Source organism: Aplidium turbinatum, chromosome 12, assembly GCF_918807975.1.
Source record: "Aplidium turbinatum chromosome 12, kaAplTurb1.1, whole genome shotgun sequence".
Classification (NCBI taxonomy): Eukaryota; Metazoa; Chordata; class Ascidiacea; order Aplousobranchia; family Polyclinidae; genus Aplidium; species Aplidium turbinatum.
Window position 1 is genome coordinate 9349217 of NC_137483.1, and position 25840 is coordinate 9375056.

The following is a 25840-nucleotide window of genomic DNA, read 5'->3' on the forward strand; positions in this document are numbered from 1 at the left end:
ACTCATTGATGTGGTTTAGTTTAAAAGGAGCGATCTTCCTGTACCATCTGACTACTCACAATACAACAGCGAGCATTGTGTTTCGCTAACCATACCCTGTAGTGTAGCCTCCATATTAGCCATCAAGATTTTTCCCAAAAATATGTGTTTTTGGGCACTCGAGTGTAGCAAGAATTGACAGCGATAGGCACGTGTTTCGCCCACGAGGCTGGGCTCATCAGTATCGCACCACTAATTCATGCCACATAGTTTTCAACCGCTGCTTTTGTCAGTCAATTGAATCTTTGTGGAAAGAAAACAACTAAACTAACTGTCGCCGACTGGGAAGTGTGCAATGTGATGATTTTTTCTCGCCCAGTGTCTGTAAGCTGGTTTACTTCTGGTATAGGAACCGGAAAACATTTCAGCCAGCAAAAAGTTACCATTTTTACATCGTTACAACGTCTGACAATGTTAGAACTGTAACTTTTCTGACCTGGGCTTCTTTGCAAAGGTACCTTGGGCGCACTGGGAAGTCCACAACATTTTGCACGGGATTCATTACTTCGGGGTCGGATCTTGGGCGCAGATATCAGCAATGTACATGTTCTTGGCGACGCACGACAACATTGCCATACGAGGAAAATTTAAGTCTGTTTGTTGTCGGGACTTAATAGTCGCCAGAGAGGTGAATATTGACTTTTATTATGATTTCCAGTTTTAGCCTGACTGGCTTTGAGCATGATTTGATTTACAGTTTCGTTTTTGTGCTCAATTTTAATTTGATTGGTTATCGGATTTTTTTGACGATTATAAGTTGTAAAGACATCACAAGCTCGCATGAGCTTTTCTGCTGAGCTGTGGAAATGTTCGGTGTCCTTGTCAAATCTACAGCTGTGTTGCCAACCGACTTCTTGTAAATTTTTCAATCCAAGCTTTGTGAACGCAATGCTCGTGTCTGCAACATCACAGTTAGAAATAACTTCTAAAGCACTCCTTTTCCCCTTCTATTCAACATGTATACGATTTGCTAGGCATGGTTTTATGCAATTTAAAAACCACGAAGGTAAAAGGGGAGAAAGACTTAGTTGTTATTGTGGTTCAGTTTGAAACAGCAACTGTAGACTGTCTATCTTCAGCCGGCAAGCAGCCATCGACTTGTGGGTGCGGTGGACTTGCTCTCTATGTTGTTGTACTTAGCAGCCGTATGGGAAACTCTTACCCAGTTAGCAAAGTAGTTTTTGCATCTTGAATGAGGGCAACACGAACAGGTTTCGTTGGCTGGCAGTTGTTTCAGCACATTTTAATATTTCTTACGTTTTGCTTCTTTCAGGTCAGGCCAGACGTTTTACAAAAGTTGCATATTGTGCTAAGCCCGAAAGGCAAGGCCTATTTTTACCGGAACAAGGTCTCGGTAAATATTTGCGGTTTACCGAAGTCTGAAAAAAGTAAGTGACAGACAATGAACAATTGATGAAATATTTGCATCTTTTGTAAACGTAAAGCTAAAAAGTTTTGTTACCCATGCATATTTGTCATCACGTTAAAGCACTTCAGATGCAATAAACCACCACACGAAGTATTCTATGTGTAATTAAAGAAATCAGGCTACTTGAGCCAAAATCTGCCATTGGAAGTTAGTGCAAACTGAATTCGATATTCGGAGATGCATATGCGTAAAGTGACAAGCGATAATCATCTTCGTTCATATTGTGTTACAATACTGTTGCCATTTTCTTAGCCATCACACCACGCGGATCGCCGCAGATGATTGACAGGACGACCAGAAAGACCAGACGCAAACGGAGGACACGTGGCCGTCCAAGGCATTCGAGCTTCGGCAGTGTTGGTGGGAGTTTTGTGTTGGAAAATAATTTTGCTTTGAAGAGATCTCAATATTCATTAGTCATCAATGTAGTCTGAAAAATCCCTCATAGTAAAAGCGACCCATGAAAAAAATGTGCCATTGTGATTAAGAGTATTTGTATCATAAAGAATACTCACTGTCCAGACAACAAATTAGTCGTTTTTTACATTGATTGTAAAAAAACGACCGATTTGCTGTCTGGGTGTGGGAGATATCAAGGGGAAGTGTTTGCCATGGAAGATTTTTTATAAAGTTAGCTTGAGTGCATATAACTCCTGCTGTTGCATGTAACTATGAAAGTGATGCAAAAATCAGACCATGACCCATGTAGTGTCCTTTGCAGACTCAGACAGCGACCAGATGCCGGTCAGTCCCCGTCGCAGGACTGTCCATTTGTTCGGCACCGTCCCACTGTGGGACGAAGCTGAACATGGTGACGCCATCGATTCTAACTCGGACATTGAAGCAGACGCTTCCAAAGACAGTGAGTGAAGAATTTATTACTGTTCAAACGACACTCTCTTTGTAACTTCGATACAGCTGGGCCTTTTGTTACACGACAGCATTGCGGACATTTTTTTTATTCATTCATGGAGCTACTGTAGAAAGAACAATTTAAAAAGCTTAATCCAAAGAGCCGAAGTAAACCTTTATGACAAGACTTGGTTTTATCTTTGAATGCGGATTTGTGTCTTTTTCTCATCTTGCTTTGACACTTAGAATACTACTTGTAGAGGTGACGCCTGAGCAAGGCTCATTAGCTTGCCATCGTTGCACAGCGATTGCTGTGCATGTACTGCTCACAGAGAACACATGCAGAGCAGCCGCTCCGGATGGGACTTAAACAACGACGTTTTTAAATTTTTTTTGGTTGGATTAGCGCCTTATTTGGGATAGAACTTTTTTCAAATCACATTAACACTTTTGATTTCAACAAAACGTAGGCAATTTGATCTGATTTCAGTTTATCGAAGTGGGTTTACTACGTCTTTTGCAAGTCGCAGTTTGCCCATTTGTCTCAAACTGTGCCTTGCATAAAGTCGCACTGGTGCAGCCCAGACTGCAAAATCCGTCATTTTTACATTGATTCAACGTCTGCAGATGATTGATACACTGTGAGCCAACGTTTGCTGTCTGGGATATTTGGGGTAACGTTTGCGACAAATTAGGTTAAATGTATAATGAGAGAGCACAAGTGTTATTTGGTTTAAATGGAAGCAACAATGCTTTGTTATAGTTTACCTCACTGTTCTACTGCATGAAGCCAAATAACAATACAGGGTTTACAAAAAACTAAGTAGTGGATCTGGCATTTTGGCTTCGTAGAACCGTTGTCAGGATGTTAAAATATCAATAGACGTTGCAAATACTAAATAATTATAACTTTTATCAATAGTTATTTATCGATAACTCAGACCGCTGACAACATTTGTAAAGTTTGCAGGTGTGCTCCATGGACTTTCATAGTAATTTTGTTCAATTTTAATAGAAATCAAATAAGCCGATCTCGATTTAAAAGATCTTGTACTTGTAGCTCCCGTTCTCAAAGCGTTGGAGGACGGGCTTCGACGTAATATGACGTCACCGGTGACGAAGTCATCGACTGTGAGCAGTTCTGACTACAGTTTTGCGTCTCCCTCCCAGCCAAGTAGCGTAGACGCCAAAACAAAAACAAATTCCGAAACGAAAATCCAGAAACCGTCCAATCAGAGGCCCCGCTCGGCAAGCAAGGACAAACCCCGGCCGGTCACAAAAAGAAAAGGAAGGGGGCCAAGAATAAAACACGTCTGCAGAAGGTGGGTTTGTTTGATTTTTTTCACGTTAGACTTATGCATGATTACAAAAATATCACTACGTTTAATTGATCCGAAATTAAATGAGACTGTTCACCAGGGATCTAATTTAAAGCATGGTTAGGATTGGTTACATGTTTCTGCTAGACAATCCCGTTTACAATGTTTAAAAAAAACTTTCTTTATATCATTGTTTCGTCTTCATCCAAGGAACTGGGATCTATTCTGGCTCTTCCAAGATGTCATTTCAACAACTTTTTTCTTCAAGGCAGGTTTAATTTTTCTTGTACTTGTTCAGGGCTTCATTGGTTACCGGTGAGACCAGGGCAACGTTAGACCAATCCCCCCACCTGACTGCCCTTCCTCGTCATGAACGAGAGAAAATTGCTGCTCAAGCGGAGAAATCAAAAGGTAAAAAACCACACAACTTCTGTACGATATGCAAATGTAAACAAATATACGCCAACAAGGTTTTTTCTTAATTTTGAAACAACGCATTTTCTATTTGTTTTGTCCGTTTTTGTGTTTTTTTATGGTATTTCTTTCGATCATATGCTTATCTCTCATTTTCTCCACTTATAAATATCTCAAGGTGTTGCGACCGTGTCAGACTGTAGTTGCTAACTCATTTCGGTCTAGAGCATGTCACAACGTTCGCATTTTGCTGCTTCTACATTTTTCTTGACCCTGTTAAGGCCAGCATCACACCAGAAGAGACTGTCTCCCCTCTTTGACGTCTTGTACTGTAATGTTCGATTCTGTAGGTTGTTGTCTTTACTGATGCTTCTGTAATTTATTGAGTGAAACATTAACCTGGGATCTGTCATTTCCTCAGTCAACGGTGCTCCAAGTACGATGTCGTCGTCTGATAGCGATGACGTAAGAAATCATCATTCCAAACCAGCCAATCCGACGACAGCAAGAAAAGAGAAACAATTAAGAAAAAGGAACTTGAATCATCGATGCGGAACTTGCGACGCATGCAAGGAACCTCCTTGCAAAGCCTGTGATGGCTGCAGGTTTGCAAAATTTAGTTTTGTGTTTATTTCATTTTAATATTTTAGAAACCAAGACTTGCCAATCTTTTAATTTTGCATATTTCTTGTTTATTTTTAAATACTCTATTAATTTCTTACCATCAGATATTTTCAGATCAGAATTTATCATGCCGTTTTGTACTTCTTCAGTAATGTTACCCCTGATTCAAAGTGTTGTTTTTATTACAATACTTGTTTTGTGGCAACCGTGGTTATTAACTATTCTTAATATTTTGTCCATTGGTTATTATAATGTCTTCGACTTCATTAAAGCCACTCACAAAGCGTGCCGTGTATTTCAATTGATGTGTTGTTCCTCCAGGAATCCCGTCAGTGTGCCAGGGACATGGAATTGCTTCACTCGTGACCCTTGCACCAACCCCATCACACACGAGCCCGTGACGCAGACGAAGCGATGCAAGAAGAACCATCCGGAACACCAACCAGGTTATGATTAGCGATATTTGATCGTTATATTTACGTCGTTTCAATGCCAGCAGATGTGAGATCTACAGTTACATTGAAATTATAGTTTTATTGTAAGGGGAACCTTACTTTGGAATCATCAAAGTCAGTTTTTCGCAACGACGTTTTGTCTACATTTTGGCTAATGGAATGAATGAACTTCATTCACAAATACTTCACTAAAAATTAGCAAAGAGCTCAGAAACCCGTTACGTACAAAAGCTCACTTGCATTGTTACATTGTTCTTGCTTTCCTTCTTAAATAGGAAATGATGATGAGCAATGTTGGAGTATTAAATCCACCGCAACATGGTTGAAACGACTACAAAGAAAAAAAATCACATGTGGCCAGTTCTGAGTGAATTAGTCCATGGCTTGCAATGAAAGCAAATTAATGTTAAAATTCGGTCGAAATCGTGCCATGGTAACTTTCTTCTCGAAGCATAATCTGAGTTTTAATTTTCTTGACATTCGTAACCAGCTTCAAGGAAGTCGTCCCGTCTCATGCAGCAACGAGTTCCACTGAAATCGGTCCAAATCGAAGATACATCGTTTCTCAACGTCAATTCAACCGTTACTTGCCACGCCACCAATAGCGACTCTTTGGCGGTGAGTTCAACGTGACTTTAACGTTTCTTTTCAATAGCTTAATAATTGGAACCACTTTTTTATACATAAAAGCATGTTGATCAGATAGCAAAAATCCGGCTGCAACGTTTGTAGATGTTGAATCAATGTAAAAGGCGTGTTTTTGATGGCAGAGATGTTGCACATATTTTGAACATTTTAGGTGGTCTTTTTTACATTGTGTTAACGTTTCTTTGTTTCACATTGACGTTCTTGCATAGTTGAAACGATAGACAGTTAACAACCACAAGTACTAAAGAAGCCGATGTGTTAAATAAAGCAACAAAAATACTAAAAATTTAGAAAAAAGACTCAAGCATTTGTCTGTGCATTGATATCTTCTTCGTTTGGGGTCCGGATGTGGTTATCCATTGATATCTTCTTCGTTTGGGGTCCGGATGTGGTTATCCATTGATATCTTCTTCGTTTGGGGTCCGGATGTGGTTATGCATTGATATCTTCTTCGTTTGGGGTCCGGATGTGGTTATCCATTGATATCTTCTTCGTTTGGGGTCCGGATGTGGTTATCCATTGATATCTTCTTCGTTTGGGGTCCGGATGTGGTTATCCATGGATATCTTCTTCGTTTGGGGTCCGGATGTGGTTATCCATGGATATCTTCTTCGTTTGGGGTCCGGATGTGGTTATCCATTGATAGGAAATAATGTGTCCTCGCGTTCTTTTATCATCAAGAGAAGGAATGGTGTGAGAACAACAACTTCATTTTAGTCATAATCCAGTTTGCGTTCTTTCTTGTTCCAGGCTTCATTTCCTGGTTTATCTCCACCTGGTTGTGAGAATGATTTATTTGGAACGTTGAACAGACGCAACGAAGCCCTAATTAAAGTCGATGATTGGAAGGTAAGGGACTGGCTTATCATTTAAAGTTGTCCATCCCCAGACAACAAATTTTGCGGATTTTGCCGGTCTTAGTTGGGCCATGAGACTCACATTGTAAGATTGACCTGCCTTCAGGACACTTACGACCTCGATCTTCTGTGGAAGTGCGGAGGACATGCTCTCATTGCATCCGATCCGTCTCCTCCTCAAACCGTATGCTTCCTCTGTGGTTCTCGTGGACTTCCTGACGACGAAACGGATGCGCTAGTTTTCTGCTCTTCCTGCTGTGAACCTTTTCACGGGTACTGTGCCGACGACAATTTCGATCAATCTAATGTTAAGAAAGCGATGAAAAATGGAACTTGGTTATGCAGAAGGTAACAATATTAAAATTACGTATTTATGTATATTTTCAATTTGCAGCATGGTTGATTAATCTTAAATGAAACACTCATCCTAAGTCTCAGACATCTTCCATGTGTTCCTGGTCTTAGGATCGACACTTCAACCACTGGCGCAAGCTCGGTTGACAATCAGAAATTTCGCTTGCAGTTGGAGCTTCTTGGTGCCCGTGAATTATTTCGTTTACCAACTTCGGCTCAATCGAGAGCTGTTGTTAAAACGCTTTACTTCTTTACACGTGTCGGGATTTGATCCACTGTCGGTTGATCTTGTTACGTTTGTAACTAAGGCTTATTGGTTCTCTCGGTGAAGTGGTGAGAATTCCTGCTTGACAGTCGCAAAGGTTATCGGTTCGAGACCCTCCCAGAGCACCTGCCTACGTCTCCGCAAAACACTCAGGGTATGCTTGAGGGTGAACGCAAAGATTAAGTTTCTTTCCTTTCGGTCCACTTATGCTTTTATCCATTAGCCTGGATTCGAAACGAAAACAATTTATGAAGTCTCACAGTTTGCAGTCAAAAAATCTAACTTGTGGTTTTTCGTTTGTAGATGCCAGTACTGCCAAGTGTGTGGCCACCCCGACGACTTGCTGGCGTGCCGTCAATGTAAAAAAACCTACCACTTCAACTGCCTTGGACCAAGCTACCCGATCAAGTGCGACTAGTTTGTTTCATTTGAGTTATTTAAAATTGTTCTTGCTTGTCCAATGTCCACTTTAGCTTTGCTTTCTTAAATGTTACTTTCACACATTGACAATCATATCTTGTCAAGTCAAATCGAAACGCTGTATAGAAATGAAAGTGGATTTTGCTGAAGGTATACAATTTTTAATTAGAAAAGTTACGCTCCCGCGCTCAAATGCTTTGTATTTCTGTCGTTTTTTACTTGTCAACCAGTGATAAAAACTATGTCGTCTCTGCACTTTTCTGTTCTGGCTTCTTTGATAGGCGAGAGCTTTTTTATTTTACCAGGCCTTCTGCTGCCAAGTCATGGGTCTGCTTACAGTGTGTTCGCTGCAGCAGTTGTGGTTCATCCAAACCTGGCAACCTGCCTGGGTCGAAGTGGACTCACGACTGCACGATGTGTCAGCGATGTGGCGACCTCTTTGATCAAGGAAACTACTGCACAATTTGCCGAAAGTAAATACAGAAGATTCTTTGCAAAACTCTTAAAATATATTTTCTGTTTGTGGTGCTTTCAGTTTATAAGCTAATCTTTTGTACTGTACCATTGAAAATTGTCTTCTCAGATTTGTTGTACCTTTAGACGCAAGAATCTATGCGTTTGCAAGTCGTCTGGTAATTCTGGTTTGTATATCTTAGTTAATGTCGTTCAATGGCACTGTCCTGCTTCCTTTTCAGTCACCGTGATCTTGCTTGTTGTACTACCGTTCGAGGAATGCATGATTTTCTAAAATCGTTGGTGGTACAACGTAATCACTTGGGCTGTAAATGAGACCTTTTTTCAACTGAACAACGTCTATAAGTGTAACAAAACAAGGATCTGTTGGCTTTTGTGATTAACGGAGCGTATCTTTGCACAGATGCTATCGGGATGAAGATTACGAGTGCCGAATGATGCAGTGCGCCAGTTGCAAAAGATGGATCCATTCAAAATGCGAGAGCTTGACAGGTAGACGAGTTGTCTGGTCGTCTAAAGATAGAGTATCTAACTACTTAAAAATTACTACACCGCGCTTATTTACGTCTGACTGCTTCATAGTTATCGGTACAAAACTGTAGTGTACACTCATCAACACAGCGAGAATTGGGGTTTTGCTAACGATTTCAGTACACCTTTCACGATAACCGTTAGACTATCTTTTTCCAATACATATTTACAGTTGATTATAAGTGGATTATTTTTGTTCTACACTGGGGTATAATGTTCAAGCAGGCAATCCAAGGTGGGATCTTTAAGTCGAAACTGTGTGTCGCTGCAATTGTGAAACTATTTGTTTGTATTTTTTGAGTTGAGTTTTCACAGTTTGCTGAAACCGTTGTTATTTTCCAGTTGAAATGTACACCATTCTCACTCACATGCCGGATAGCGTACAGTACGAGTGCCCGGACTGCGATGAGCGTGGCGAGAAATTGAGAGGCGAGTTTGGGGACGACTTTCTGAAGAAAGACCAGAAAAAGTAACTTCAATAACTTATCGAAAATACTTATAACATCAAGTTTTTTACACGAATAAATATATTGCAGTTCGATAAAATGTCAGCAAGCATTCAAATACCGTTTCACCTACTGTAGTGTTGTATATTTCGCAAGAATTTCCTTTTCAATTTGAGATATTTTCTTCCACCCACTTTGATAAATTTAGTTTGAAATTTATCTTTGGGAATGCGTCGCTGACATCCTAACTTTTAAAGTTGCTCGCCAAATGAAATCAAACTTGCGCATTTAACCAATAAGCTTTCGGTTGAATGGGAAGTTTCTTGCATTCCTTTTCTGTGTTTTTGAACAGTTTTCCTTGTGATTTGGAAAAAGTCCGGCTCTTCATCAACAAACTTCCTGATCCTCCGTGGAAAAAAGCGATCCAAGAGGAAACACAGTCTGGACTGGAAGCCATCATCATGGGATTGTTCCACCATAAAGCGACTTATTGTATTCTCAAAAAGGTGCCTAGATGTTACAGTTTTATAATCAATGCCATGCTTAGGACGTTGGTTATGTGGGTGAATAGTATCTAACCCGGGTTTTCCTTTTTGGAACTAAAATCACCGTTTATCAAGTTTTTCCCCTGTAACCCATTTATATGTGATCGTTTTGCTATATTTGTCCTTAGGGTTAAAAACATGTTTGTTTAATGAAACTACATTTTCTCATTAACTATAAATCTATCCAATTAGCCATTCATTGCAGCATCGGAAATGAAAACTGGCAACTCTATTTATGACAGATTTATATTTTTTATTGTTCAACAACTCAATAACGAATCTCAAATCTACTCCACAGAATGAAACCCCGTCAGGATCCAGCTCCAATACCGACAACACCGATCTAGCGGCCGATCTTTCCCGACCACGCGACCTTTTTGCTGTTAGGTTCGCCGTACACAATCGGCGGTACCGATCTGTCGGCGCGTTTTGTTCCGACATTCTCATTGTCTTGAGTTCATTGCAAGACGTCCCAGATCGCTCCGCGGTCGAGAAAGCATTCCGGGAGGAAGCTAGTGCGGTGTTTTCCTGGTTCAACTTTGAAGCTGGAAAAGTTCGTGATTCCGATGATCTGCCAGAGTAAGTTATTCACAATATTTCTTCATTTTGCAGTTTGTCGTATCCAGGCTTACACCCAGTGGTTGAAGATTTAGATTAAGTGGACGGGAAGGCAAGGAAGCCAATCTTCGTGTCCACCTTCAGGCATGCCTTTGGGTGTCCTGCCAAAGACCCAGCCGCATACTCTTGAGCGGTGTCGAACCGGCGCCCTTTCGATTGCCGTTCCAGGGTTCTCACCACTCGGTTATGCAGCCGACATTTTGCAGTCAACGTTTTGAATGTTCCTTTTGAGCAAATAAGTGTCCTTCATTGCGTTTTTTCCTTGTGACGAAAGTTGGTACAATGTGTATGGCGCCATTGTTCATGATCATGAGATTAATAGTTTTAAATACGTGTTACGTTTTGAAAAGAAAAAATTTGTCATTTTTTAATGTACATTTCAACATTTTTGTCCTATTTAGCGACTTGCTTCCTGATGCTATACTGCCTCCGTTCCCGGAACATGACTACGCGCAATGTCTTGACAAGGACATACGTCTTCCCGGAGGAACTCCAAATCCTTCTCCTGTGAAGTCTTGCTTGAGTACTCCTTCCTGCATCTCGGAATCTTTGTCGTCTCCTTTGAAAGAAAGCGAAGATCTGCGACAATGTCTCTTTTGCAGCAAATATGGCGACGGCAAGGCTGTGGTGAGAATGTTACCCTTTTAGTAGCACTACAGCGTCACCAATTGTCTCGATGCATCCAGGCTTATGCATGGATAGTAAAGATGTGTGGATGGGAAGGCAAGGAAGCCAATCTATATGTTCCATTTCCAGCATGTCTAAGTGTCTTGCCAAAGCCGTCGGTTATCGATAGGCGTCAAAGGACGTTCTTTCGAACATCTTAACACCGCTCTCACGACTCGGCCATGCAGCCAAAATTGATACAACATATCTATATGTTGTACAGTCCATACAACAGTAATGTGAGTCCTAGGAAAAAAACTTTCCCCCTTCTCATTGCAACTTTACTTTAAAATTTGTGGAAGTTTAATGCAACAAAGTGTTATGCTGACGCTTTCGTTGGTCCTAGACTTTTTTGTTCTTTTGAATTTGCAATCTCCAGTATTTTGTGATCAACGCAATGATGTGCTTGCTTGCAGGAATGCGGGAGGCTCTTGTATTGCGGTCAGGATGAGTGGTGTCACGTCAGTTGCGCCCTGTGGTCCGCCGAAGTCTATGAGCAACACGATGGTTCATTGGAGAACGTACATTCCGCCGTCTCCCGAGGAAAAATGCTAGTAAACCATTCAGTTCCATTGGAATCCGTTACAAATCAAGATCATCTTTATATACGTTATTAATATATGTCGCTTGCTTTCAGAAATGCGACAACTGTCGTCTTCCTGGAGCCACCGTGGGGTGCAACACGCGAGATTGTCCTAAGAACTACCACTTGATGTGCGCAAGGAACGCTAAGTGCGCGTTCCAAGAAGACAAGAAGATATTCTGTGCGCGCCACCTCCACCATGCCAAAAATGTAAGAGATGCATGCACATGACGTCACGTTATAACTTTGTAATTAACTGGCTACGTGGCAGACTGGTGAAGGCATCTCACTGATGGTGTTTCGACTTATTGAGAGCGCGCAGCGGTGTCCTGACGAGATGCACAAAAGAATGCCAAAAATAAATGCTATTGACCGCATAATGTTCTGCTACTTTTATTTGTGGTGTTGCATCTACAACTATAACTACCCAACTACGACTATTCCATTGCACTGTAATGTGTATTCAACTGCTCGGCATGCTGTCACAACGGAATCAAGCATATACTTTTCATCGTTGTGATCTCCAAATGACTGATGTTTTGCTTTGCCAGTCAATCGGTGACGATGGATTCGTCGTCGAACGGTTGGTTTGCGTCGATAACGACGAAATGCGTCCAAACCGACGATGGCAACGCGGTATACTCGCTTGCTCCATTTCCGTTTCCATCGGCTCTCTCACTGTCCACCAGCTTGGAAAACTGGGTTATGCTTCCGATTCCAGAGAATGCCTTACTCCGATATCATACAGGTAAGAAGACTTTTAGTTCCGTGATTCAACATTTGAGAGTGATGTAATGTCTTCTGTGGCAAACTTTCAATAACTGACAAGTATTAGAAAATTTGTTTGCGCAAAACCTCGTAAAAGTATCTTCGGACTTTTTGTGCCAAATTGAAGTAATTATTTGGCGTTTTGTGCAAGGCATTGGGTAGCTATTTTACATGGACGTAAACTTCCATTCAACCAATCATGCTCGTCCATGCTGTGACCTATAGCCATATTCGCTATTTCACTAGAAACTTTACGATAACAGTGAATCTTTCTTTTTCAGCATGTCCAGGGTATTTTGGAGCACTTTTCATGTCAACAGGAAGGCCGTGTATACAATCACTGTCATGGAGCAGAAGCCTTCTGACGGGGACAACCTTGTCGATGGTGGATCAGCTGATCACACAAACATGACGATATCTCACAGCAATCAAGGTGGGCTATGGTTTGCGTGCTCGGTTATGGCTTGGTTGCTTTTCCCAAATGTTATGTTTAAAATGAAAAACGTCTCTTAAGTATTCGCTTACCAAAAGGTTTTAAGCTTTTATTAAAGCCTTTGCGGGCATAGTGGGGCTACTTGGATTAATTTCTTCATCTTAATAAGCCAAAAATTTGATTCCAACTGAAGTTGGGCATCTGCTTGCTGTGCTCTGTGACGATTGATGGTGTGGTGGACAACCTGTAAACTTTTTATCAAATCTCTTCTCTTTCCAGATGAAGACCACACAGCAAAGCATCACTCCAAGCAAGAAACTTCCTCTCTCGCTTCGCCTCCGCATCTTTGTCGAACTGACTTGATGAAGAGGCTGAAAGAGAGATCTGGGATTGGACCACTCTCCGGGAGGAGCATGAGGAACAGTAGCAACCAACCGTTTTCTTCGGATCATAGAGCAAAAGCCGCCCCTGGAACATATACCATTGTATCCAACATCAATAAGACACTGCCTCAAGCTATCACTCCTTTACCACCTCATCCTCATCCTTCATCTTCTGTGTCTTTCTTGGACAGTAAGAATCAAGATTCTCCACCGGAGTCTAAAGATAAAGATGAAACATTAATTTCTTTTGAAAATCCTTTCCTCAACAAAACGTCATTACAACCTACTCCGACCAATCCCAATAAAGATGAATCAATTCAAGCGCCAATAGCTTCAGACATGTCTATTGCACCGGTCTTTAGCGACTCCCTGCTTGCTAAACTGGCCAAGCCTGAAGCAAATGTCAAGGCCACAAATTTAGTTTTAGCGTTGAATACATCCTCTACATTTTCAGCCAATACTGTATCTGGTTGTTCCACTAAGTCACCCGAGATCACTTCCTTTGGCTTTATTCCCACTTCAAGTGGGGTCGCCAGTGCAGATTGCAGTCCTCCGGAGTTCACAATGCTTGCAAACAGCACTTCCATCCCACTTGGAAACGAAGCAAAAAGCGAAGTGCCTGTGCCATGTGCTCCAAAGCTTCAGGTCGGTGCTTCAGGTGCCTTGCTAAGCAACTTTGCTAACCAAGTTCAAAAGAATGAAAGTTGTGTTTCTACTAACGGCGCCAGTGAGCCATGCCAAACCTTTACTACCCACAATGCAATTGTGTGTGAGCCTAAAATCCGCCCTGATTTGAGCAAAGCATCGGTTAATCAAAGCAATTTGTCTAAAACCACTCTCAACGATCTGTTAGATAGAACTGATGGAGTGAAAGAAATTGAATGTAAGAAGACTTTTATTGTGGAGGAGACAACATCACCAAAAAGAGACCCAATTGCATGTGGCAAGAAGAAGACTATTCCGGTTCCAACTCCTCTTAAAGAGTTAAACACTGATAACGTTTCTTCTTTTGATGGTCTTTCTCAACTTCCACCACCAATTCCCACTCTTGTCAACAAATCGATTGCCGTCTCCGTATCTACTCCTGTCATATCACTGATTCAAGATGCTCGTCTTATCACTGATATGGAGAGCAAGGAGGAGACGAAAACCTCCAAAGATGAAAGTCCATCCCTGTGGTGGCACAAACGAGATACAAAATCCCTGAAAGTCCACAAAGTGAAAAGCGGTCATGACTTCACATCGAAGAATACAAATTCTTCTAAACTGGATCCATCTTACGCGGCTCCTTCTTCTGAACAGCATCTTTGGAAGAAGAAGAATGGCGAATCATCGTTGGATGTTGCTCATAGGAATCGGAAACGGGTGACCGGAAAAAGAGTTTGTAAAGACTTCGAAAACGTCTACTTAGAAGTCTCCACTGATACAGAAGATGAAACGGAAACTTCGTCTCCTCCAAACAACAGGACAAACTTTCGACCTAAAAAACAATCTCCACCTCCGAAAGAAAGAAAAGGCAACACGTCTGTTGAAACCCTAAAACGACACATCGTCTCTAGTGGACAGGCTGTGCTGAGGATTGAAACTGAAACCAAGAAAAAACATTCTTCCTCATCACAGACGCAACAGAGCAACTCCACATCAAAGCTTCTTTGTGATGACCCCAATAATGGTTTAAAGTTAACTGCCAAAGAAGAAAAAGTACCCGATTTTGCAGAATTTGACACTCTTGATCTACAAACAAGGAACATTACCGGTGCAAGTTCAGCTTTGAAAGAAGTTGACAGTGAAATGTCATCGTCATCTTTGGAGCTAAGCGAAACGGACTCCTTGTGTAATTTCAACACGAGTATGGTTTCCTTAGAAGAAAAGTCTGCCGGTTCGTTGCATGAAAGTTCCTGCACCAAATCATGTCTTGCAGAAAGAAATGCAGACTGTTCAAATAACAATGATCTGTCTTGTATTAATAACAAAACGTATTCTAGCATTGACTCTGAAGGTGGTTCGTCTCGCCATACCAGTAGTGGTTTGAAGCCTTCAAATACAACAAGTGACGATGAAATGGCAGCAAGTTTGTCTCCAACTACGAAGTTACGCAGGTTTGCCCTCAAATCACCGAAGAACGGAGCACCCAAAACAGAGAAAATGAAGAAAGGTGCTATATGCCACCAGGATAAAGAACGTTTACGAAGCAAATCGCATGACGCCCCGTTAATTTCAAGCTCGTCGCCTAAGAAAGTAGTGTTGCCATTAATTCCCGAAGTGTCGTTAGAAATTAGACTGGAAAGGTGTGAAAACAGCCCCGTCGCATCAGGCGCAAGGTCAACTTCATTGAAGGGACTTCATCTTCTTGAAGCGTCAGGGAACAAGAACGATGACGTCACGGCCCGTCGGTACCCGCGTCGCGACACGTACACCTGCCTGAAATCGTTTTCAGGATTGTCACCAAATTATGCACTCGCCTCCTACTCAAGAAAGGGAAAGATGTTTGAACGCCCCAATAAAGTGAAAAGAAACACGAAAAAAGATGATATCCTACTGGCATCAACAGCAAAGAAAGTATCAGCTGACGTCAAGAATACCGACTCTCGTAAACCGCTCCATGACAGCACCACCAACAAATCATCCGATATCATTACAAGAAGCAAAAATTTAAAAATCATCCAAAATAGCCATCGACCAGAACAAGATCCTCCTATTCCAGCAAGTCCGGATGTCAATCAAGGACTTTTTGTTGGCACCTCCACTGATGTTGCCTCTGACGTTAAAAAAACGATTGCTCGAGCAAATGTGTCTCCCGATCTGGATCAAGAACAGACGCAGGAACCTGACGAGCCGCAAAATCAAGTGTCGTCAGACAAAGGTAAGAAAGAGACGAGAACGTTTTTCCATTCAAAAACCACTCACTCTGCTCGTTAGTTTAATCTCAACCGTGGCCCACTTTTTATTCGGCAGAGTGTTAACATGTTACTGTATTGTTAATGCTGTTGCAAGCATTTATTCATCCCCATGTTCCAAGAAGATGGGGTTATTCTAATAAAAAACAAAGAGCTCAAATATAAAACTACACTAAGGTTTCTACACTTTGGGCTCGTATTTTTTTTAACAGATTGACCAAGCGTTCCAATGATTTTGCTTCCTTAGTTTGTGGGGTGGGTGGATGATTGTTTTGCAATTTTACTTCATCCTTTTTGAACGCACGCTGTCACATGTAGGGGTAGGTTGTTATCGGTGTACGGTCGTTTGGTCGACAGGACGTTTGGTCGATAGACATTTGGTCGACAAGATATTTGGTCGACAGGACGCTAGGACGGCAAAACGATTCATTTTAGGGTTAGAGTTAGGGTTAGGTTAGGTTAGGGTTAATGTTAGTTAACTAACTCTAACTCTGAAATGAATCGTTCTGCCGACCTAACGTCCTGTCGACCTAACGTCCTGTCGACCTAACGTCCTGTCGACCAAACGTCCTGTCGACCAAATGACCGGGTACCGTTGTTATCATGTTACCGTTGTGAATTGGACACAAAATTTTTTGAATCAGAACATTCTTAAAGTTGCGGCCTGGTCACCCTACGACTGGAGATCGTGGAGAAGGTGCCCATTCTACTTCAATGCATTTTGTAAGAACTACTTGCCTGATGTTAACAACTTACGTAAACTAAAATTCACTTTTAGGTTCAAGCAAAGAATCCTGTGCTGGTTCACTTTCAGATGAGGAGAAAGCCAACCAGAACGAAAAACCGTCTCCCCAAGAGGTTCTATCCTCCTCCACGACTCTGCCTGGATTCGTCAACGTTCAGGATAAAGAAAAGGACATTGTTGATGACGTACTTGATAGCTTGGAGATTAATTTAGAACCAAAAGACAAACATGTCGATAACCTTTCTTTTTCTCCGTCTGAAGATGCTGGCCGTTCTCACATCAATCCAAACAGTTCGCAGTCAGACGATGCGAAGAATTCATCTTCCAGTTTCCTCAACGACTCATCGGAAGTTTTGAGAGGTGGAGGCTCCTCAGATGAGGATCTTCCTGCACGCAATAAATCTTCTAGTGCCCTGAAATTCACCAGCCCATCTGAAAAATCTAGACTTTTATCCAATTTGTTATCAGACATTCCATCAGCAAATCCAATATCAAACGACCACGTAGAAACAGAAGACAACGTTGTTCTAACGTCTATTGACTCAATTCCAATGGACATGGATATCAGTTCTGAGCTTATTGAAACTACCGATCCCACTTTTTTCAACAACGCCGAGTGTCCGGTGTTGAGTGCTGATGAAGTAAAAACTCTTTTAGATGACTCTGTCTCAGACGTACCGGTCGGTTCTTCTACTTCAAGTTCTGCTTTTGTGAACCGAACAACTTTGTCAACCATTTGTTCTCAACCTGCGCCTATGGTGGCGACTGAGAACGTGTTTTCAAGCAATCCAAACGTTGTTTCTCAGTATATCAGTCACCCTTTGCAAATGCCAATGATGCAGCCTCTTATTGTGAGATCACCTGTCATTCCTTTCCCGGCCGAACCTTTGATGGCCGTGCCTCAAGTGCAGCAACCAGTACCATCTAATCTCGTAGCAGCTTCTCCGGTGACCTACTTCAGCCCAATACCAGAACCATCTCCAACGTATTGCTTCCCATATCAGCAATACTCACCAACAATTTACAGAGCTCCTTTGCTACAAAGTCCTTCTCCTTTACCTTACTCCCTGCGTGTTACAATGGCCATGGCGGGAACTATCGGTTCTGATCAGATAGTAGCCGGCTCTATGAACGCCGAAAGAGTTCCACGCCAGAAAAGGTCATATCAGCGAAAGATGGTGCGTTGTCCGAAAGGCATGTTTGCCACTCCGAAGAAGCCGCGCTGCAGACTTGACAAGCCTGGGATAAGACCAGAAAAGCCTCTTGTGTACAGACCGAGACTTGATACCTCGAGCGGGCTGAACATGCCGAAAAGTTCTTTGCTAAGCGACATACAAGGTGGAAATATTTTGAAGCTAGGTGAACCCGTCAAACAACGAAATAAAAAATCTTCAAACAGCTCTTCTGTGCCAACTTCGCAAGCGACATCAGTAAGACTTGTTTATAGCTTCTTGTACACATCTTAAACTATTGTGAAATCGATGAAAGCTTACGGCCTATTCATGCAGATAGATGAACCGTTGCTTTAACCGACTAAATCGAGTTACAACCGTGTTTTTTTAATTTTACATTTTGTGTTGCTTTTCTGGATGGTGTTGTTTCAAATCCGACTTACTCTTTTGGGAAACTTACTAAAGTACTTTTTCAACACAAAATCAACGATTCCCTGTTGATTTCACAGTCACATCGTAACGAACAAGGTGAACAGCAACATGCCACCGTCCAAAAGGAACCCTCCCGTTCGAAGCCGTCCAATCCTGCTGACAAAACGTCAGTCTCGCCTCCCAAAGCAACCGCTGACGTAGTCTCGCTCCCGCAGCAACCTGTCAATCAACTGGCGTCACTGGAGCAGCTAATCGAGTACTACAGCGCCAAGAACAACTTGACAAACGAAGAGAAGGCGATCGTGCGGTCGATCATCAACAAACAAATGCGGAATAAGCAGTTGCCCATACCTGCCAATCACCCCACTTGCGAAGTAGGCAAGCCCACGACTCAGGTATTTTGCATTGACGATATTGCTATTTTTTCTGTGAATCAAACGTTGTCCAACACATATTCAACGTAAAAATATCAACATCTTCACAAATACAACATCGTATTAGATTTGTAGTAAAAAAAAGAACTTTATCAATGAAATGTTTTTCCAACTTGATATGACTTTATCGTTGTTGCCCAGATTTACTAAGCGTTGGGGCATTACAACCAAGAAAAGCTGCCCTCTTTTAACATGATTTTTACGTCGCTACACATTGAAACGATGAAAAAAGCAACTCGACTGTTCTGTTACAGGAGACTGTCACGAAACCTCGTGCGCCCAAGGCCAAAGCAACAAAGGCAAAGAAACGTCGTTCTACGTCACGCGCCAACGTCACCAAACCAAAGAAAAAAGCAAAAGAAAAACCAAAAGAGAAGAAACTGATCATAAAGGATTGTAATAAACGTGAGTGACGTAGAGGTTCTAGGATTTTCAGTGGAATTTAAGCGAATAAGCTTACAGATTATGAAAAGTAACTCTTTTGTAAAAGTTAGAATGAGCTCACTTGTAATATTTTATTTTGTAAAAAGCGTTTTTCTTACGCTTGTTTTTCTCGAACCTTCTATTCACCTCGTTTTTAACTTTTAAAAGTAAATCCTTTTTACTTCGCTAGTTTTAGAGTCATGAATGTACTCATTAAATCTCATGATTAGTGAAAGGATATTTGTAGCCTACCTCAATAGCATTCCATTGTAAAACACTTTATTTTTTTGCATTGATTACAGCGAGCACACGTTAAACCAATCTTCATGTTACAAAAGTAATTGCCACCAATCCTTGCTTAACTATGTTGTCTCATTGCAGTGTTGCCCCCACCATCAGACGGGGACACAAATCAACATTCTGTTCTCTTCGATATTTACAACAATCGTCGCTCATGTGTTGATCATCGGAGAAAACAGCCTTTAACAAAGGTAACATTCAGTTTTCATTGCGTTTATTTATGTTTTTGTCCTATCCGGGCCTACTCTCGGCGTTTGATGATATGGATGAGGTGGACATGAAGGCAAGGAAGCCAACTGACGTGTCTATTTTCCTGAAGCCATTAAGTGTCTTGGCAAAGACACGGCCGCATGCTCTTGAGCGGTGTCGAACCAGCGCCCCTTCGATCGTCGTACTCAGGCTTTCACCACTCGAGTATACATAGCCAACATTTTCATGATAGATTCTTTTATTTCGAGGGATTTTTAAAATTTTTGACGACATCTTGTATGTTTTGCATCCAGCACAGATTCTTCATCATGTCTCTTTGCTCACTGATCTCTCTTTTTATAGATACTCACCTCGTACAACATCTTCCTGGGCAATATTAAGACTTCAAGCAACAAAGAAAATGCTTTGCCTCCGCCCCCTTCAAACTCGAAAAAAACGAAGGAATATCCTCTCCTCGTATATGAAATAAAAAGCGACGACGGCTACTTTGCCAAAGGCACCGATCTCCAAGGCAAGTTGAACAACGTTAACGTTGTCACTTGTACCGACTTGTCATTCTGGAACCCATTGCTTTTGAGAAGATTTGTTTAAATTTTATCACGTTTTCGTGCAGATCTCATCGACAAGCTTCTCGTATCCGCACAAGAGTGTCGTTCGATGCAGAAAGGTCACAGCAACAGCACGGCCCTCCACACGGTCATGACGTCACGCGCGTTTCTCGGCGTGTCACATGACGCGGTTCGGTTCATCGTCGAGCAGCTGCCAGGAGCGAGGCATTGCTCTCGATACAGAGCGAAGTACCACAAACACAAAAAGATCAAAGAAGATGTGAGTGCTAGTTCTTAAGTTCTGGAATATAGTTGACTGAACAGTTATTTGCCTTTACCCGATTACCTTCCCAACTCTATGCTTTTGCGGTTGTTTGCTGCATGCCATACGCGTTGAAACCACTGTATTATCTCTTGTTTGTGCGCAGTTGATTTGCAGTCAGAAAATCAGCCTTTTGTTACATCGTTTTAACGTATGCAACGTTTTATTTTACGGAAATTGATTTTAAAATTATGTTGAATCAATGCAACGAAAGCTGATTGCTGTTGCTGAACATAACTGATTGCTGTTGCTAATGTATTCCACTCAAGCATTCCTTAGCTTGTCTTGCAATGGTCCAAACGTGAAGGATAAACCTTGCTCCGGGGAACCAGACCACCAAGTACCGGAAAATAAGATGAAGAAGATAATCTGAGTAGTGATCGAAAATACTGTACAACACTAGATCAATGTTTTTGACTGAAAATAAAGCATTTCATTTTGTAAATTTAAAAGTAATGAAGTCAAGTTAGTTTTTGAAAGTTTCTGAGTCCCATCTTCATTATCTCAGATCAGCCACATCAATCCTCATGGATGCTGCAGAGCAGAGCAATACAAAGGAAGATCGAAGCCGGACATGTTTGGCTTCCTCGCCTCCAAACATCGGATTCCTCCCTCCTTCCAGCCAGACAAGAACCAGCAGGATGACATGGTGCAATTGAGCAACAGGTAAGCTTGGCATTATTAAACTTCTGCTATAATCTAGTGACTATCGCTGCAGTGGTTTAGTTTTTGGAAAGAGATGATCTGCCATCGTAACAGTTACGAAGAAATAGCTTTTTTAAACCCCACTGTTGGTCCATGCTTGTAGTAAAAAGATAGAAAAAAAAGCAAATTACGAAAACCTTCATAGCCGTCCACTCTGCTGAAAAGAGCTTCTGAAGCATTTGTGTATCTTTTTGGCATTCAGCGTGAAGCCATATTTGCAACGTACAGCATCAGACACAAACATTTGTGAGGGTACGAGGCTGCGCTGCTGAGCATTGAAATGCTCTCACTTGTTTGAAATCATTAATTGTATTCTCCTTCGTCTTAGACGAGCTACCAGCATGGAGGACCTACCCATGGCGATGCGGTTTCGTCATCTGAAGACTTTCTCAAAGGAGGCGGTGGGAGTCTACCGATCGTCCATCCACGGAAGAGGACTCTATTGCAAGCGTGATATCCAAGATGGAGAGATGATACTTGAATACACCGGCCAGGTGAAGAAGCTTATTACATTAGCAATTGAAATTGACATGGTTTGAAGTTTTGTCATCTTTTTTCGTTACCGGCGTGCTGATATATCGCTTGCTCTGGTGCTTTTTCATCGCACTGTCCTGACGAAAATAAAATAAAATGCACTCTAAAAGCTTTTAATCAACAAACGTGGTGTAAACGTTGGACTAATGATTGGATTTGAATAGCAGACTGGTTACAATGACACAATTACCGTTTTTCCAACATAAATTGTGTATTGTCTTTATCGGTAATTTTGGTATGATGAAGCTACGGCTTGAAGAACGTATTGTTCTTTTCTTCTGATATTTTTTTGGCTTGTGGAAGAGAGGTAGTAGGAGTACAACAATTCACTGTTGCAGATAATTCGTAAAGAGCTGACTGACAAACGAGAGAAGCATTACGAGAGTAAGAGCATCGGCTGCTATATGTTCCGCATGGATGATTTCTACGTCGTCGACGCCACTCTTCTAGGCTCGGCTGCCCGCTTCATTAACCACTCATGCGAGCCGAACTGCTATTCCAGGATCGTCCATGTCGAAGGTGAAATGAACGTTGAATGACTGTTAAAACACGTTGAGTTTTCGATTAGGAGACTTTCATTAATGTCAAACTTTGTTGGCTTTCTTTACCCGCGAGGCTAATTTTTGAACTGTTTAATTCAACTCACCCAAAGAGGTACTGGCATCAGAAGTTGGTGTTATGTGTATCTGCGTGTCGTCTGCGTAACCGAGTGGTGAGAGCCATGGTTCGACGTTCGAAAGGACGCTAGTTCGACTCCGCTCAAGAGCATGTGGTTGTCTCTTTGGCAAGACACTTAAAGTCACGCCGTCGATTGCGGAGTGGCGCCTCTTCCACTATAACGCTTGATTTCTCTCATGATTATGAACAGTACGCTGCTCTAGAGAGGAATGCTTATAGCCCTTCTTAGGGCTATGGTCTGCTGAAGAAGAGAGCATCTGCTTTTGTATATCATAACAATATCATATCTCATCAGCATCATCATCATCGGCCATGCCTGAATAAGGCGTCGGCTACCGTGAGTCTCCACAACGATCGATTGTCCATAGTTCTTATCAGGTTTTCAAAATTTTGGTTTGTCCATGTTGAAAGATTACACTTCATATCATATCTAACATGCAATATTACGACAATTTTTAACTTGTTTTGCTGTTTATCTCCAGGAAAGAAGCACATTGTGATATTTGCTTTGCGAAAGATATACAGAGGAGAGGAGCTCACGTATGATTACAAATTTCCTATAGAAGACGAAATGCATAAAATCACATGCAACTGCGGTGCTCGGAATTGTCGAAAGTTCATGAACTAACTTCCTGCTTTTACCGGAAGTGGAAGACATACCGTGGGAAAATTCATCAACAGCGACAGGCTTCATTTTTTGTTATTTTTTTATTCGCGCGATGGAGCTATTGAGCGCTTCATGTATCTTGCCCGTTAGTCTCCTTGAAAGATGCTCATAAAACTGTTTCGTGCAGAAACCTTTGGAGTGATGCTTTCTTTTTTTTACATGCCAATTCAACAGCTGTTCAGAACGAGAAGTTTCATTTGCTTGGACTTGAAGACTGGTCTTCAAGTTTTGAAGAAATTTGAGCCAACACCATATTCCAATTCCGCCACACATACACAAATTGCACCGTGTCAAAATTGTGAGAATTCATTTGCTAAATAATGATTAAAAGTGTGCAATGCATTGAACGCATCTTTCAGCACACACCTCCACAACACTAGACTACGCTACACTGCCCTTCTATGTCGAATCCTATAGGCTTTTATTTTTTTACGCCATTTTTCAAGTGTATAAATTGTGAAACTATGATTTTTCGACATCGATTTGATTTTTTCTTGGTTCTTTTTCAAGCGTGCTACAGTGCAGTGTTCATGTTGGACTTATAATCATGCCATTTCCGTGGACTTCAACATCCGGGTCTTTCAGCATGTTACAAGTTCTTTTCATTGTACAAACTAGTTTGTATATTTCGGCTGCTAAATGTGTGTTATTTTTCTACCTAATCGTTGAAATAAAAAATACTTCAAAAATTTTTGTTGCAACACAATTTCATTGCTTATGCCAGGCCAAATCGAAGTCTAATTTTGGAAACTGGTTAAACTTGAAACATGGCTTGAAGTGAAACTTTTGGTATTGTACTCGGGACTTCTTGCCGTTTTTGCAAGTTTTGCTGTTTTTTTCAGCACTTTTAATTCAGCAACAGGAGTTTTGTTTTGCGGAAAGGAGGCTATTGTAAATTTAGAAATAATTCTTTACTGAAATGGTGAAGTTAGGCGGCCAGCACTACTCTTGAAGCTATAGGCTACTAAATATGTGTAAATTAAACAACGGATCCAATAAATAAGTTATGACGCTATAAGTCCAAGCAGTTTTCATTTAGCCAATCCATGAGGACGTTGGTGGGCTGTGAAGTATCCTTCTTGAAGCTTAGTTACTGGACACTCCAATATGAGGTGGTCTGCAGACTAATTTGGACTGACTGTGCCTAGACAGGTGCGCAATACTCTACAACAGACAGGTGCGCAAGGAAAATAAATAGTTAATTCAACATAGTGAAAGGTATTTGCGTATTTGGCCTACTTGGTATTCTTGCTATAGCCTACTGCACTGACAATCACACAACAGCCCATTGCTTATTCGTCTTTGACTGGCCTCCAAAAAACAGATATTGCTTCCCAGGCAGTAAAATAGTCCCTTCGTGATTCAATGTGAAAAACGATTGATTAGTTGACTGTTTGACAATGTACTTCCCGTCATGTAAATACGAATTACTGGAGTTCTTCAACATACAAAACGATTAAATGATATAATTAGATCATCCGTGACACAACAGAACGTTTTTAACACGTATTTATGATGAGAAAATCTGTTGTTTTAGTGGACATGCGTTCCCCTGAAAATTTTTGCCAAGTAGGTTTTTGTATCAAAGCTAGCAGGGTAATCCTTATTACAGTACTTAGCACAAGTTTAACCTGGTGGCAGGGCCGGATTTAGCTGACGGGGGGCCCGGGGCACTTTTAGATCGGGGGGCTCCCGTGCAAAAATTTTTTTCAAGCCTACGGCGCGAAAAACCACCTTTACGTCTACAGTAGCACCAGCACTGCACAGCATTTTGCAGAAACGTCAAAGGTTGAAAGAAAAAAAATTAACAAAAAATCACATTTTTTCCACGTAGGGGGGCCCTTCAGAAGTCGGGGGGCCCGGGGAACCTGCACCCTCTGCCCCACCCCCTAAATCCGGGCCTTCCTGGTGGTAGCCTGAATCAAGACAAGAAATCTTCTCTCGCACATGCTGAATTCAAGATTGAGATGACAGGCGGACTGCTTTGGTAGCCTATCATATGCAGGGCCTCTGAGAGAAATTTTCACTAGGGGTACGAAGAGTCATTCCGGGCCCCCCTCTCACTTCGGGCCCCCTTTTTCATAGGCAAAACGAGTGATGATTGCTTAGGCGTATTGCACACCATACAACATTTTACTGCAGAATTGAACATCTGTACGCAATAATAGTATCAGGCAGCAATAAAACTATTATTTAGTGTTTTGTGTTGTGCATATCATGTGATCTGTCCCTTGCCAATTTGTGCATCCTGCATTAAATTCGTGTGTCAGTTGTTGATGGTGCTGTTGAGAGGTGTCGCTTGTACAGCTTTATTGTAAAATTTTCAAATTGATTTATTTATTTCTCTTAGATGTAGCCTAGAATTATTCCTGAAGAGGACACTAGGCCTATGTGGAGACGAAAACGTTGGATTTAGTATTTTTTTCTTGTTTTTTTTTTGTGTGTTTAATAAAAAATGTTAAATCCGTTAACGTTACGGAGTGTTTATGTATCTAGTACTACAAGTAAAGCTCTCTACCAAGGCTCAAACATAACATCTTGTTAAAACGTAATCAAATTAATCATCTGACCAATAACCTTTCTTCATTAACTTTTGCATTCCCCACATGCCTATAGTAGAGGTTAACGAAATCACTTTATTTTTGCTCTG

The 25840-nt window shown here is 41.5% G+C and overlaps 1 protein-coding gene across 1 annotated transcript in view; it reads left to right on the forward strand.

Annotated features, from left to right (window-relative positions):
• LOC145780568 (histone-lysine N-methyltransferase 2A-like) overlaps positions 1–23872 on the forward strand; it is a 34725-nt gene extending 10853 nt beyond the window's left edge. Inside the window, exons 16-48 of the mRNA XM_082592193.1 lie at positions 494–667; positions 1313–1427; positions 1721–1828; positions 2190–2330; positions 3381–3642; positions 3938–4050; positions 4475–4658; positions 4999–5123; positions 5623–5750; positions 6531–6629; positions 6744–6985; positions 7560–7664; positions 7982–8149; positions 8554–8642; positions 9024–9150; positions 9480–9633; positions 9971–10251; positions 10692–10917; positions 11373–11510; positions 11594–11749; positions 12091–12287; positions 12589–12740; positions 13020–15986; positions 16799–18195; positions 18447–18764; positions 19058–19208; positions 19608–19717; positions 20079–20247; positions 20350–20564; positions 21115–21272; positions 21640–21805; positions 22184–22364; positions 23006–23872. Coding sequence (XP_082448319.1) covers positions 494–667; positions 1313–1427; positions 1721–1828; positions 2190–2330; positions 3381–3642; positions 3938–4050; positions 4475–4658; positions 4999–5123; positions 5623–5750; positions 6531–6629; positions 6744–6985; positions 7560–7664; positions 7982–8149; positions 8554–8642; positions 9024–9150; positions 9480–9633; positions 9971–10251; positions 10692–10917; positions 11373–11510; positions 11594–11749; positions 12091–12287; positions 12589–12740; positions 13020–15986; positions 16799–18195; positions 18447–18764; positions 19058–19208; positions 19608–19717; positions 20079–20247; positions 20350–20564; positions 21115–21272; positions 21640–21805; positions 22184–22364; positions 23006–23151 — 9462 coding nt within the window. The 3' untranslated portion in view covers positions 23152–23872. The remainder of the gene's footprint in view (positions 1–493; positions 668–1312; positions 1428–1720; positions 1829–2189; positions 2331–3380; positions 3643–3937; positions 4051–4474; positions 4659–4998; positions 5124–5622; positions 5751–6530; positions 6630–6743; positions 6986–7559; positions 7665–7981; positions 8150–8553; positions 8643–9023; positions 9151–9479; positions 9634–9970; positions 10252–10691; positions 10918–11372; positions 11511–11593; positions 11750–12090; positions 12288–12588; positions 12741–13019; positions 15987–16798; positions 18196–18446; positions 18765–19057; positions 19209–19607; positions 19718–20078; positions 20248–20349; positions 20565–21114; positions 21273–21639; positions 21806–22183; positions 22365–23005) is intronic.
• Positions 23873–25840: the final 1968 nt, after the last annotated feature.